Below are 15,757 nucleotides of genomic sequence, written 5' to 3' on the forward strand. Positions count from 1 at the left end.
AATTGCATGCCCGGTTTGACGTTTGCCGCTTCACAAACGGTGTACATATTGGATACCTGTAATGTGAGTTAAAAGCTTGGAATGATGCGCAGTGGTGTCCTGAAATACCAGACGTGCTTATGAATAACCCTGTAGGTTACGCAAATGAGCGTACTTTCGTTGGAACATCAGTTTACTGCAGGTCGTTGGAGCAACGAAGGGTACCAAAAGGCTGGAAAAAGCTGAAAGTTGTTATTTTTGTTCTAACTCGAGTTAATTAATATTTTACAGTTCAAGCTGGCAAAAGAGGATACAGACACATACAATGACAAGCTTAGCGTGGCAAAGTGGACGTGGGATAAAGAGAGAACTGGTGTAGGTATGTTCCTAATAGGACCAGTCCAGAGCACAAATTACAATACCAGAGTTACTGTAACATCCAAAAAGCAGTCGAAGCATAATTAAGTTCTTAGCAATGGTACAAAATAATGGCACTGGGAGAAGGTAACAATAATGTTCACAACACTACCTGTAGGCTTAGAACTGGCCTCTTTATCTGCAAACTGCAATCAGTGAGGATGACCAAGAGATGCGTCAGCGGTGGCATTTACTACTGGTAGCGCCGTTGACGGTGTGAGAATAGCTAACAGTTTTCCCATATCATTTTCTGACGGGTATATCAAACAATTCATTTCCCTTTACAAGAAGTGTTGGACAGAGGAACATAATTACTGCCCTGTGACACTGACATCAAACTTCCGTTAAATTACCATACGTGTTCTATGCTCACGTGTTATGACATTCTTGAAAACAAAAATCTCTGTAGAAATCGACATGGACAATGAAAATAGTGATCTTGTGTAGCTCAGCTTGCTGTGTTCATCTGTGAGATTCAGAGGGCAGTAAATAACGACAGGAATGTTGATGACATGAGTCTTCACTGCCAGAAAGAATTTGAAATAGTCCTTTATTGTCATCTAGTGAACAAAACACGAGCAAAGGGATATTGGACCAACTTTGTGGCTGGACTGAGGACATCCTAACAGTCAGAACGATAGAAATAATTGATCTGTTGGACAAAGCCAGAAGCTCTGTCAGGCAGTTTGTAGATGATGCTGAAAGGAAAGCTGAAACGCGACTGTAGCGAAATGGAGGAATACCTGCAGAGGATAGACGCGTAGTGCAGTAACTGGCAGTTTACTCTGCCTGAATATGATACTGAGCGTAAAAAGGAGGAGCGACATATTATTGTTCATCGAAACGTTGGTGACAAACCATTGTACCCAATAACAACCGTAAAATATGTAGGAGTATCAGTCAAGAGTTAGCTAAAGTGTAACGCCTAAATAAAAATAGTTGTAGTAAAACCAGGTGCCAAGACGAGATTCATTATGCTCTCTAAATCCCCGTTCGATCGATCCTTCCGTACTGCTCGTCAGTCGGAGGTTATTTCTTGGTAAGGTTAATACAAGAGACAGAGAAGATCCAAAGAAGAGCTGCGCGTTTCATCACGGATTTGTTTAGTCGGTGGGAGAGTGTCACGTAGATGACACGTCTCCAGTACCAGAAGCTGAAACGCATGCGTTGTGCATCATTGGGAGGCTTACTGTTTACGATTCGGAGAGCGAATATACCAAGGAGAGTCAGAACTCATGTATCATCCTCCTCCATACATCTCGCGAAATGAAAACGGAAAGAAAATTACGAAGTTTAAGTTCAAGTCTTTCTTTTTTCCTGAATCTATACCTACATGAATGCTCTGTAATTCAGTCATATGTGCCTGGCAGAGGGTTCGTCGAACCATTTTCACACTGTTTCTCTACTAATCTATTAAGCCGGCCGCGGTGGTCTAGCGGTTCTAGGCGCGCAGTCCGGAACCGCGCGACTGCTACGGTCGCAGGTTCGAATCCTGCCTCGGGCATGGATGTGTGTGATGTCCTTAGGTTAGTTAGGTTTAAGTAGTTCTAAGTTCTAGGGGACTGATGACCACAGTAGTTAAGTCCCATAGTGCTCAGAGCCACCTCTACTAATCTAACCCAGCGAGGTGGCGCAGTGGTTAGCTCACTGGACTCGCATTCGGGAGGACGACGGTTCAATCCCGTCTCCGGCCATCCAGATTTAGGTTTTCCGTGATTTCCCCAAATCGTTTCAGGCAAATGCCGGGATGGCTCCTTTGAAAGGGCACGGCCGATTTCCTTCCTAATCCTTCTCTAACCCGAGCTTGCGCTCCGTCTCTAATGACCTCGTTGTCGACGGGACGTTAAACACTAACCACCACCACCACCACCATCTACTAATCTATTCAGCTCGCGGAAAAAACTAATACTTAAATCTTTCCGTGTGAGCTCTGATTCCTCTTATTTTATTTCAATACTCATTACTCCCTACGTAGGTGGGTGTCGAGAAGATATTTTCACATTCCAAGGAGAACGTTGGAGATCGAAATTTCGTGAACAGTCCTCGCCGCAACGAAATGAGAATGATACCAGAAATATCAGCCATCACCATCTTTACGGCGGCTTGTAGAGTAGGGATGTGGGTGTAGCTTAACAGGTACTTTTTTTAGTAATTATCAAACATCTCGTAGGTAGACATGCACGGAGGTAGGACCTGAACAATATTAACGCAGCCTGATGACGAGATGCATGGTGGTTAATGAATGAAAATGCGTTCAGTACACAAAACTGCACTGGTAACATCTAACTGATTTTAATGCAGTTCGCTGAGATTGGGTGTAAAATCTGAACAACAATTATTTTTACTTCCCGAAAAATTATAAAATTGTGATATTCAACCTTCTTTAAGGAAGGTGTTTACTTACATTTTGCAAGGAATATCGTGATTAAAATAATCAAAACGGCACCAACTTACTTGTTTTTTGATGCTTGCATCACCGAACATATTCCTGTAAACAAATACACAAATGAACTTGAAAATGAGAATAAATTCTCGAAACGCGTTGTGCTAAGCTTCAAAAATTAAGTAACTGGTGCAGTTTTCGTTATTTAAATCACGAATGACGCAGTTGTAGGCTTGCCTGAAACCTCAAATATGTTGAACGAAATTGGGAGGAATAACTGTAACGACGATTTGTTGGTGTGCAGATCACGCCCAAGTGGCGAATGGCGTGTACAACATACAGAGGGTGGCCCTAGCTGGAGCGCAGACGACCGAGGCGCCAGCAACCACGGAGATGACGTCTGCCACGGAGCCGCTCTCGACCGAGGCTGCTACCGAAGCCCTGGCCACCACCGCCGCTGCTGCTGCCGGCACCACCGCGCCGCCCACCGAGGAGACCACACCCACCCCTGCCTCGACAACGACAACGACAACGACAACGACATCGACTACGACGGCGACCCCTACGACTGTCGCAGAGGAAACCGCATCGACTCCGACCACGCAGTCGACAACTACCACGCAATCGACACCGACTCTGTTGACCCTGTTAACGGAACTGACGACTGTCCCGGAAAATGTGTATACGTCACCACCGTCGGTACTGCTGACTACGATGCCAGAGCCGACCGAGGCACCGAAGGTGGTCGCCAACCTGACAGTGACGCACCGCCAACCCGTGTCCTGGCCCACGCCATTCAACGCCACCGACCTCGACCCCTTTTCCGAGACCATCAACGGGAGCGGCCTACTGTATCTTCTGGACAAGGCCTTCAACGGAACAGATTGTAAGTATACTCCATGCTTATTACTTCCCGATGGCATTGTTACAAATGTGAGAGGAAGCAGGTCTACAGTGTAGAGAACAGTAATAGTAATTATTCAGTGATTTGAAAATATTGAATCTGGCTACTGTTATTGTCACCAGACAGTAAAACGTCATAATTTTACATACATTTTGAGGGTAGATAGTTCATTTTTATTTCGTCACGTCTGTGACTTAGCGGCCACTCCAATATTACAATTCTGCTGTGTTACACTTAAGTATTAATGGGTAGGAGAGTCACACAGCAGTCAGTCGCAAACCCATTACGTTTTATTACGCTTGCAAATCTAGATTTCGGCTATAAGTAGCCATCTTCAGTGGAGTTTCATTATAACTGAACAGACTCGCGGCAGTTCATGTCACCATACGTTCTTACAGGTGTGTAGGCAGAGTTCAAAATGTACATGAAATCTTATGGGACTTAACTGCTAAGGTCATCAGTCCCTAAGCCTACACACTATTTAACCTAAATTATCCTAAGGACAAACACACACACCCATGCCCGAGGGAGGCCTCGAACCTCCGCCGGGACCAGCCGCACAGTCCGAGTCTCCTTCCGCCTATACACCTGGAAGAACATATGGTGACTTAAACTACCGCGAGTCTGTTGAATTGTAACGAAAGTGCACCGAAGGTCTAGATTCGTAAGCATAATAAAAACTAATGGGATCGCGACTGACTGCTGTGTGCCTCTTCTTCCGTACAATATACGGTCGCTGTGCACAACGATTTCTGATGGAAACAAAGTTGGTTACGAGAATGAGATTTTCACTCTGCAGCGGAGTGTGCGCTGATATGAAACTTCCTGGCAGATTAAAACTGCGTGCCCGACCGAGACTCGAACTCGGGAACTTTGCCTTTCACGGTTCTGCTAGGTTCGCAGGAGAGCTTCTGTAAAGTTTGAAAGGTAGGAGACGAGGTACTGGCAGAAGTAAAGCTGTGAGTACCGGGCGTGAGTCGTGCTTCGGTAGCTCAGTTGGTAGAGCACTTGCCCGTGAAAGGCAAAGGTCCCGAGTTCGAGTATCGGTCGGGCACACAGTTTTAATCTTCCAGGAAGTTTCAAAGTTGGTTACGTAGTGATGGTCTGAAGGCGTTTCGCCCTAGGGGAGGATAGGGAAGGATTTAGGTCCATAAATAGTGACGTTATTGGTGATTTCTCCCGATACAGAGAGACATTCAGAATCGCTGTATTGTTGATAATAGTCTTTGTTTTTCGGAACTGATGCATACTATCATACCAACTGTGCTCGTTAGTGGGCAATTTGTCACGTATAGTTTTGTCTGATCCGGACTGATAAATGTCGCTCCTATTTTTTATATTCTTTTCCCACACAGTCTACATATTTTTTCTGTTTATCGTGTAGATAAGAATATTTTTTCTTAACTTTTTAACTGAATTTTATTTTCTTTCTTACCATACAATCTCATGTCTTTGTCTTAAGTTGTCTACAAAGAATGTTAGATTATTATAATTACTTTCTTACTATAAATGTTTCATTTTGTTTCGGTTAGTTTAGATATTTAATGTTTTACTGCAGCACTTTAAAGTTAACTCATTACATACATTCGTTAGTAGCACGTATTCTTACATACGTCCACTGCCTGCTTTGTTTGCCAGTCTTGACTGGAAAAACATTAAAATATCTCTTGCGTAGTTTTTCACTGTACTGAATTGCTCTGAACTGTACTTAACTCTTGTGCAAGGCTAACTGTGTAATCATGGGAAGATATGATCTATAGACGGTAACAGCGAAGAAAGGGTAGTGGGGTGGAGAAATGGGATATGATATTTGCGTCTTTGTGTGTATATGTGCATTTTATGTTTTAAGTATACTTCTCAGAAAAAACTTCTGTGAAGTTCGAATAGTGGAAGGGAGGTACTGGTAGAACTGAAGATATGAGGGAGGGTCTTCAGTTGTGATTACATTGCCCAATCAGTAAGAGCACTGTCAGTGTTAGGCAAGGTTCTGAGTTTGTGTCCGTATCCGGCCCATATTTTAATATGTAATGAAGGTTCAAAGCAGTGTTCTCGTCGCTGCAGAGAGAATGATTCATTCTACTTTACGCAGGGTGTCATAAACGTTTTTTTTTAAAGAAAGTGAAACATTCTCGGACTTCTTGCCGTCAAACAGTACTTTTTGTTTGTTTGTGAGGCTGTGCTCAGCAACTTTAGATGTCTCTAGTACTCAATTTTCTGAGAAAAAAGTTTTGCTCCATTCACCTATATATTGGGGTTTTGTAATTAAAGAGGTTTTAAAATAAGAATGTGTGAGAAGAACTTCAACCGTGACTGCAGATATAACCTTAACTGCACATGAAGCCGTCTATGGGCTATATAAGGCCAGCATAGCAGCAGTTTTGACACACAATTTATCCTGACGAAGATGATGGAGGTAATACATGAAACATATGAAATACGTCGATGGAGGTAATCGTCGAAAGCTCGAGGTTTCGTCCTGAACTGACGCGGCAGGAAGTCCGAGAATGTTCTTATATAACCCGAAGGTTGGTTTGGACACCACAGTGCCTTACAAGGCATTGTCCTGTTGGACATGTACGTCTTTGTCTTTCTGTAACCTTTAAACTGATATACCCAGTTATTAGTTAGGGACCCTCGATCAAACAAGGACTCCGAAAAACGGTGCAACTTTACATTTTTCACATTAAAAGATGATTTCTAGAGATGAGAGAAGCGAGAGTCAACAGAAAAAATCCTAGGCTGTCCTGAGAACGACCTCTATATGTTTGTATTTGTAGTTTGGCACTTACCCATATTTTTCCACACTTTCCTTTTTTCAGACTACACTTCTTCTTAAGTGCTAAAATATTCTTAGCCAATGAAATTCACACGCGCAAAATCTGTTAACAGCCCAGAATTCCTTTGCAAAACAGAATGAAGCAAGAAAGTAAAATACGTCTAAACATATTTTATTGCCGGCCAGGGTGGCCAAGCGGTTCTAGGCGCTACAGTCTGGAACCGCGTGACCGCTACGGTCCCAGGTTCGAATCCTGCCTCGGGCATGGATGTGTGTGATGTCCTTAGGTTAGTTAGGTTTAAGTAGTTCTAAGTTCTAGGGGACTGATGACCTCAGACGTTAAGTCCCATAGTGCTCAGAGCCATTTGAGCCATATTTTATTTCGAAAACATAACCTTCTTGGCAGCTAAATGTTTATGGAAAGTTAAGTCTTCTTGTGAGCTAAATATCCTTTGGAAGACTAGGTATCGCCGGCCGGTGTGGCCGTGCGGTTAAAGGCGCTTCAGTCTGGAACCGCGTGACCGCTGCGGTCGCAGGTTTGAATCCTGCCTCGGGCATGGATATGTGTGATGTCCTTAGGCTAGTTAGGTTTAAGTAGTTCTAAGTTCTAGGCGACTGATGACCTCAGAAGTTAAGTCGCATAGTGCTCAGAGCCATTTGAACCATTTGACTAGGTATCTTCTTTGAAATGACGGTGTTTCGTAAAATAAATAATCTGTTTAGGATAGTAAAGGGTGCTCTTATTAATCCGGGGGTGGGGCTGGAGAGAATAATTAAATTAACATTGAATAGGCGATGTAAAAGAAAGTAGAGAATCCGCGCAACACATGCCTATGGAAAGTCTCCATCTTGATTTTTAAATGAAACAAACTTGTTATCCAACTGTTTGCCTCTATCCGGCCGCGGTAGCCGTGCGGTTCTAGGCACGTCAGTCCGGAACCACGCGGCTGCTACGGTCGCAGGTTCGAATCCTGCTTCAGGCATGGATGTGTGTGATGTCCATAGGTTAGTTAGGTTTAAGTAGTTCTACGTTTAGGGGACTGATGACCTCACTGTTAAGTCCCATAGTGCTTAGAGCCATTGAACCATTTTTTTGATTATGTCTCTCAACGGTAGTCTTAGAGCTTTGTTTGTCGACGTTGCATATGGCGCCTAATACAAACAAACGATCGATTTAATAATCAACCAGCCCTTTTTTCGTAGGATGTATAATTTATAAACTTAAAGGTTGGAATGTACGGTCTGAATGTACGAGAGTGCAAGGGTGTGTTGTCGGGCAGACGGGCGCGCTCTGACGGTGTCCGTGAACGCGAGCGTGCTGGCGCAGGGCGAGCCGGCGGCCAGCGAGTACCACGGCGTGGCCACGCTGGCGCGCGCGCTGGATGCACGCCTCATCCGCGCCGGCGTCTTCCTCAACAGCGAGGAGGACTCCTGGCAGGTCAGCACCTTATAACTTTCCCTACTGTCTTACGAGGCGGCAGTATTACTCGATAACATCAGTCACTTTCTGTTAATGACAAACCAGAAATAATCTATATAATAAATTTAAAATTTACCTTCACTTCACTTTAATATTTATTTTATTTCATTGCACACACTATTTTATTTCTTGCTATTTCTTAGCTTTCTTCAACTATACACATAACTATAGTCACAGAAGTTGAAAATACACTACTGGCCATTAAAATTGCTACACCAAGAAGAAATGCAGATGATAAACGGGTATTCATTGGACAAATATATTATACTAGAACTGACATGTGATTACATTTTCACGCAATTTGGGTGCATAGATCCTGAGAAATCAGTACCCAGAACAACCACCTCTGGCCGTAATAACGGCCTTGATACGTCTGGGCATTGAGTCGAACAGAGCTTGGACGCCGTGTACAGCTACAGCTGCCAATGCAGTTTCAACACGATACCACAGTTCATCAAGAGTAGTGACTGGCGCATTGTGACGAGCCAGTTCCTCGGTCACCATTGACCAGACGTTTTCAGTTGGTGAGAGATCTGGAGAATGTGCTGGCCAGGGCAGCAGTCGAACATTTTCTGTATCCAGAAAGGCCCGTACAGGACCTGCAACATGCGGTCGTGCATTATCTTGCTGAAATGTAGAGTTTCGCAGGGATCGAACGATGGGTAGAGCCACGGGTCGTAACACATCTCAAATGTAACGTCCACTGTTCAAAGTGCCGTCAATGCGAACAAGAGGTGACCGAGACGTGAAACCAATGGCACCCCATACCATCACGCCGGGTGATACGTCAGTATGGCGATGACGAATACACACTTCCAATGTGTGTTCCCCGCAGTGTCGCCAAACGCGGATTCGTCCATCATGATTCTGTCAACACAACCTGGATTCACCCGAAAAAATGACGTTTTGCCATTCGTGGTCCCAGGTTCGTCGTTGAGTACACCATAGCAGGCGCTCCTGTCTGTGATGCAGCGTCAAGGGTAACCGCAGCCATGGTCTCCGAGCTGATAGTACATGCTGCTGGAAACGTCGTCGAACTGTTCGTGCGGATGGTTGTTGTCTTGCAAACGTCCCCATCTGTTGACTCAGGGATCGGGACGTGGCTGTACGATCCGTTACAGCCATGCGGATAAGATGCCTGTCATCTCGACTGCTAGTGATACGAGGCTGTCGGGATCCAGCACGGCGTTCCGTATTACCCTCCGGAACCCACCGATTCCATATTCTGCTAACAGTCATTGCATCTCGACCAACGCGAGCAACAATGTCGCAATACGATAACCCGCAATCGCGATAGGCTACAATCCGACCTTTATCAAAGTCGGAAACGTGATGGTACGCATTTCTCATCCTTACACGAGGCATCACAACAATGTTTCACCAGGCAATGCCGGTCAACTGCTATTTGTGTATGAGAAATCGGTTGGAAACTTTCCTCATGCCAAGACGTTGTAGGTGTCGCCACCGGCGCCAACCTTGTGTGAATGCTCTGAAAAGCTAATCATTTGCATATCACAGCATCTTCTTCCTGTGGGTTAAATTTCGCGTCTGTAGCACGTCATCTTCGAGGCGTAGCAATTTTAATGTCTGGTCTGATCCATGGAGAATCAGGGTACCAGTCACGTGGTTCACTAAAGCTCATAAGCATTTGAAAAGAATCATTTTTCGAAATCATCAAGAATTGCTGCTAAAATATTTGATTATTATTGCCGATTCCGATCTTCTGATCAGGTATCATAAAAGTAAGCTATTTTTTCAGTTGATGGCATTATGCGGGTTCCGTGGTTGTATTAAAAGATGCCGGAATAGCTACTAAACACTAATTTGATGACAGTTTTCTTGAACACATTTCATTGTTTCTTGCCGTTGCCGATTTGGAAGGGTTCGTTTATTGTTGGGTGATGGCACTGTCTTCACAGGACGAACTGCTAATCAGCTTTCAATGCCATGGTGCGCTACAGTGAAATCATTTCAAACTGATAAATTTTCGAAAAGGAAATTTATTTTTTAGTTAGCGTATAGCACTACACATGAAATAAAATAAAATTGGGCATAAATACAAATGATACATTAACCTGATAAACAGTTCTTGTATGTTAATGTTCAGTCTATGCTTGATGGTGTGGACAAAAAAAAGTCGATTGGATCACCCAGGTAGACTCCCAGCTCACACTCCTCGACAATGTGTCGGAAGCTCTGGTTCGATACGTCACAGTCACAGCTTGTGCTGGACTCCTTACCCCATTTGCGCACGCTGTGTGCAAGCACTCCGTGTCCTGTGCGGATGCGACTTATGATCTTCCACTTAAGCAATGGGAGTTGAAAGCCCTGGGGTCGCACTTCAGGTGGAGCATTCGTACTCCAGGTTTCACACCATTTGCCGTCAATGTTGAAATTTTTATCAGCAAACTGTTGGGCCAGTCAACCAGAGAACATTTTCATTGATAGTGGCGCGTCGAGCAGACCCCTTTTCATTTATCGGAGGAATACAAAGTTGAGAATGGAGTTTCCCATTAGGGGGTTAATTGAAGCGTCATTGGAAAGGATTTTGAAACATACGATTTTCTACCCATTTTGATATTTCCGTTTACAACGCCATCTGTCGCGAAACGAGAAAAATGTGTCAGACAACACTTTCTGTATAATCTGCATCTTTAATAGAAATGGAGTTTGTCATTTAAGATTGCAATGTTGCCCCTCCACCCCCTCCCCTTCACACACAGACACACAAGGGGTGGGGGATCGAGTTTAGTATCATTGGATGTCTCGTTCCGAAACGAACGAATTTTAACTACACTCCTGGAAATTGAAATAAGAACACCGTGAATTAATTGTCCCAGGAAGGGGAAACTTTATTGACACATTCCTGGGGTCAGATACATCACATGATCACACTGACAGACCCACAGGCACATAGACACAGGCAACAGAGCATGCACAATGTCGGCACCAGTACAGTGTATATCCACCTTTCGCAGCAATGCAGGCTGCTATTCTCCCATGGAGACGATCGTAGAGATGCTGGATGTAGTCCTGTGGAACGGCTTGCCATGCCATTTCCACCTGGCGCCTCAGTTGGACCAGCGTTCGTGCTGGACGTGCAGACCGCGTGAGACGACGCTTCATCCAGTCCCAAACATGCTCAATGGGGGACAGATCCGGAGATCTTGCTGGCCAGGGTAGTTGACTTACACCTTCTAGAGCACGTTGGGTGGCACGGGATACATGCGGACGTGCATTGTCCTGTTGGAACAGCAAGTTCCCTTGCCGGTCTAGGAATGGTAGAACGATGGGTTCGATGGCGGTTTGGATGTACCGTGCACTATTCAGTGTCCCCTCGACGGTCACCAGTGGTGTACGGCCAGTGTAGGAGATCGCTCCCCACACCATGATGCCGGGTGTTGGCCCTGTGTGCCTCGGTCGTATGCAGTCCTGATTGTGGCGCTCACCTGCACGGCGCCAAACACGCATACGACCATCATTTGCACCAAGGCAGAAGCGACTCTCATCGCTGAAGACGACACGTCTCCATTCGTCCCTCCATTCACGCCTGTCGCGACGCCACTGGAGGCGGGCTGCACGATGTTGGGGCGTGAGCGGAAGACGGCCTAACGGTGTGCGGGACCGTAGCCCAGCTTCATGGAGACGGTTGCGAATGGTCCTCGCCGATACCCCAGGAGCAACAGTGTCCCTAATTTGCTGGGAAGTGGCGGTGCGGTCCCCTACGGCACTGCGTAGGATCCTACGGTCTTGGCGTGCATCCGTGCGTCGCTGCGGTCCGGTCCCAGGTCGACGGGCACGTGCACCTTCCGCCGACCACTGGCGACAACATCGATGTACTGTGGAGACCTCACGCCCCACGTGTTGAGCAATTCGGCGGTACGTCCACCCGGCCTCCCGCATGCCCACTATACGCCCTCGCTCAAAGTCCGTCAACTGCACATACGGTTCACGTCCACGCTGTCGCGGCATGCTACCAGTGTTAAAGACTGCGATGGAGCTCCGTATGCCACGGCAAACTGGCTGACACCGACGGCGGCGGTGCACAAATGCTGCGCAGCTAGCGCCATTCGACGGCCAACACCGCGGTTCCTGGTGTGTCCGCTGTGCCGTGCGTGTGATCATTGCTTGTATAGCCCTCTCGCAGTGTCCGGAGCAAGTATGGTGGGTCTGACACACCGGTGTCAATGTGTTCTTTTTTCCATTTCCAGGAGTGTATAAATTGTTTGGATACGATGTGTGGTTTTCGAGATATTTCAATGTCTTCAGATAAATTGAACACCCTGTATAATGAAAATAGGCTACATATATATATCTCCGAATGTTTCGTAGAGCAGCATGTAAAAGTTTGAAGCAAATCGGTCAATTACTTTTCGAGATTTTAGGTAACAAAGTTGAGCAACGACTTATTTTTATACGTGTAGTAGTATAGATTTGATTTTCTCAAGCGGCTCTATAGCAGATACAGCCGTGTGTAACGTTTCCTGCAGTTCTATCTGTGGGTTCAAAAGCAAATGAAAGCTATTTTTATTGCACAGCTCCGCTTAATACGGCAAGTATTTGGGAAAGAGAACTGCCACCAGCAACACATACTGGAGAAAACAGCAAAGGTATCATCTATACAGATCAGCGGTGTCAGTTTCACGTTTTGTCAACCAAAACCGTGCTCGCGCGCGCCCACGCACACGTACACACACACACACACACACACACACACACACACACACACACACACACACGAGCACTTTTACCGGTGCTGCGGTGGACAATAACGGGTTCTGACTTTTTGCCGAAGCAAAATTCATTTATGTTCACTTTGTGACCTAAACGCGGATTCATCTACGAAGAGGAGGGTCCGTAAGCACCAAATCATCATCTGCGAAGAGGATGGTCTTCCATTGACTTGCAGTTCAGTGGATATTAGTACCCAACGATTAAGCATATTCCAAAAAAGAAGAAAAGCGAAGGAGAAAAGTGAAAAGTCAATGTAAATGATGGTTATAGTTTCCTCACAGGTCGAACTGTTAGCTAAAAGTTTTGTTTTGTACCTGCATCTGTCAGTGTAAAATACTCAGTATTACGTATACGTTTATTAGTGTCATTTAGACTCGATACATTGAAGGCTGCAATTTTTATAGTTTTATTAGGTCATTTTCGCGTGTACGTAAACGTTTGTTTACGTTATAAATACGAGGGATAATCGGTAGGTGTAGCTTACCGTAGGTTACTGTTTAATTCTTTTATAATATTCACTAGACAGTACCTAGCGGTTTACTGTAAATGGTTCAAATGGCTCAAGCACTATGGGACATCACATCTGAGGTCATCAGTCTCTTAGACTTAGAACTACGTAAACCTAACTAACCTAAGGACATCACACACATCCATGCCCGAGGCAGGATTCGCACCTGCGACCGTAGCGAACTGAAGCGCCTAGAACCGCTCGGCCACAACGGCCGCCAGTTTACTGTAGTCACTGTTTTTTTTCTTTAGTATTCACTAGATAGCCCCTAGCAGGCAAATAAGCACCAGATCTAGCTTCTACCATACATTTTTATTGTTCATCATTGTTGGGTGTCCTTTCTGCCAACTAGAGTGTAGCTGTTAACCCTGTGTGGCAGTAGGTTTCCCTAAGTTTCGCCGGCCTCTGTGGCCGAGTGGTTCTAAGCGCTTCAGTCCGGAACCGCGCTGCTGCTACGGTAGCAGGTTCGAATCCTGCCTCGGGCATGGATGTGTGTGATGTTCTTAGGTTAGTTAGGTTTAAGTAGTTCTAAGTCTAGGGGACTGATGACCTCAGATGTTAAGTCCCATAGTGCTCAGAGCAATTTGCACCATTTGAACCTAAGTTTCTTATAGTAAATCTCATATTAGCTAGATGGATAGGGACTGTGTCTGTTGTGTACGGATGCAGGAGGAGTTGGCCACAGTCCAAACGCAGCTGGAAGCTTTGTTGGCCACAGTCAACAAGCTCCAGAGTGCCACCTTGAGGTGCGGTGGGGATGTGGTGCCTGGGGCAGCCTCTGCTGTACTAGATGTGCAGGGGGGGGGGGGGGGGGATGTCACAGCTCTCTGTCACTGAGCCGACCTCAGGTGTGACTGAGCCGGCCGGCCCACTCTCACGTCAGTGTGGGTGGAGGACTGTGTCGACGTCTCGAGCCTCAAGGCGAAGGCTGTATGGAGGACGCAGGCTCCTGCCAAATCCCATGCACTTTGCTAATAGATTCAGTGTGCTATCTTTTGCAGGGGGGCGGGGGAGGCTGAACCGGATCAAATTAATCTTCTGCCAGGATAGTGGCGCCTCCATCAGCAAGGTCCGGACCGGCTCGTGGGGATAGGAGTTTGTTAGTTATTGGGAGCTCCAATGTTAGGCGGGCCATGGAGCCCCTCAGGAACATAGCGGCTAGGGCGGGGAAGCAGTCCAACGTTCACTCGGTGTGCTTGCCGGGGGGCCTTGTCCGGGATGTGGAAGAGGCTCTTCCGGCGGCTATCGAGCGTGAGCTGCAGATTGTTGCACATGTCGGCACCAGCGATGCCAGTCGTCGGGGTTCCGAGGAAATCCTTGGGAGCTTTCTACGGCTGGCTAAATTGGCGAAAGCGACCTTCATCTCTCGAGGATTGGAAGCCAGGCTGACGATTTGTAGCATCGTACCCAGGGTGGACTGTGGCCCTCTGGTTTGGAGTCGAGTGGAGAATCTAAACCAGAGGCTACGTCGACTCTGTGACGAAAATGGTCGTAGATTCCTCAACTTACTCTATGGTGTAGAAGGTTGTAGAACGTCCCTCAATAGATCAGGGGTGGACTACACACTGGAAGCAGCTACATGAATAGCGCAGTACTTGTGGTGAGCACATAAATTTTTTTTTAAATTTTTTTTTTTTAGATTAGGTTCCTCCGCAGGGGAAACATAAAACATACATAAATAAAAAATGCACATTTTTTATGACTATTGATTGATTACCTGGAACTGGCTGGAACTGCACGTAGCGATAAAGTATCACAGTGCCGATACATGTAAGTCTATTAACTTAAGATATTTACCGTAACTTAATAAGTATTCCTTAGTAGCCGGCCGCGGTGGTCTCGCGGTTCTAGGCGCGCAGTCCGGAACCGTGCGACTGCTACGGTCGCAGGTTCGAATCCTGCCTCGGGCATGGATGTGTGTGATGTCCTTAGGTTAGTTAGGTTTAAGTAGTTCTAAGTTCTAGGGGACTGATAACCACAGCAGTTGAGTCCCATAGTGCTCAGAGCCATTTTTATTCCTTAGTATTTATATCTAGCGGCAATGCCGCAAAAATTGACGGCCGGCGTGTGGTGTGTGACAGATTGCGGCTACGGGCAGCTGGGAAGTTGAGCCGCTTCCGTTCCTGGACGTTGACAGCCTGCTGCGAAGTAGCCTGGCGTCCAACATCAGCGCCGACTTCGTCTACCAGGCGAACGAGACTAGGTACATCGTCCTTGTTAAGGTAAGTTCCGTTCATACACGGCACCGCATTGTTTGCTGAAATTATGTGACTCAAAAGTCTCGTTACCACATGATACGGTCCTCTGGATATTCAACAGTGAATGTTACTGAGGAGACTACTATACTTACAACATTATGTGTCCAGAGAAACACTTGATTGCTTCGTTAAATATTACTTGCTGTGTTATTGGAGTAGAAATTACGATCGCAACACGATAAAGCTGTGTGTAGATATATTTTTCTGGAGGATTAAGTTGACAAAAATTATCAAGCACGTGCGGAATTAAATCTTTAGGCTAAGTCTCTGTCGTTGTGAACCAATAAGTTTTTCACTCGCTGAATCTATGGAATACGA

The 15,757-nt window shown here is 45.8% G+C and overlaps 1 protein-coding gene across 1 annotated transcript in view; it reads left to right on the forward strand.

Moving 5' to 3' along the window:
- LOC126470722 (vitellogenin-like) overlaps positions 1 to 15,757 on the forward strand; it is a 451,798-nt gene that overhangs the window by 315,030 nt on the left and 121,011 nt on the right. The window contains exons 19-21 of the mRNA XM_050098725.1: positions 3,084 to 3,665; positions 7,740 to 7,897; positions 15,263 to 15,403. Of these exons, the coding sequence (XP_049954682.1) occupies positions 3,084 to 3,665; positions 7,740 to 7,897; positions 15,263 to 15,403 (881 nt within the window). The remainder of the gene's footprint in view (positions 1 to 3,083; positions 3,666 to 7,739; positions 7,898 to 15,262; positions 15,404 to 15,757) is intronic.

Source organism: Schistocerca serialis, chromosome 3 (assembly GCF_023864345.2).
Source record: "Schistocerca serialis cubense isolate TAMUIC-IGC-003099 chromosome 3, iqSchSeri2.2, whole genome shotgun sequence".
NCBI lineage: Eukaryota > Metazoa > Arthropoda > Insecta > Orthoptera > Acrididae > Schistocerca > Schistocerca serialis.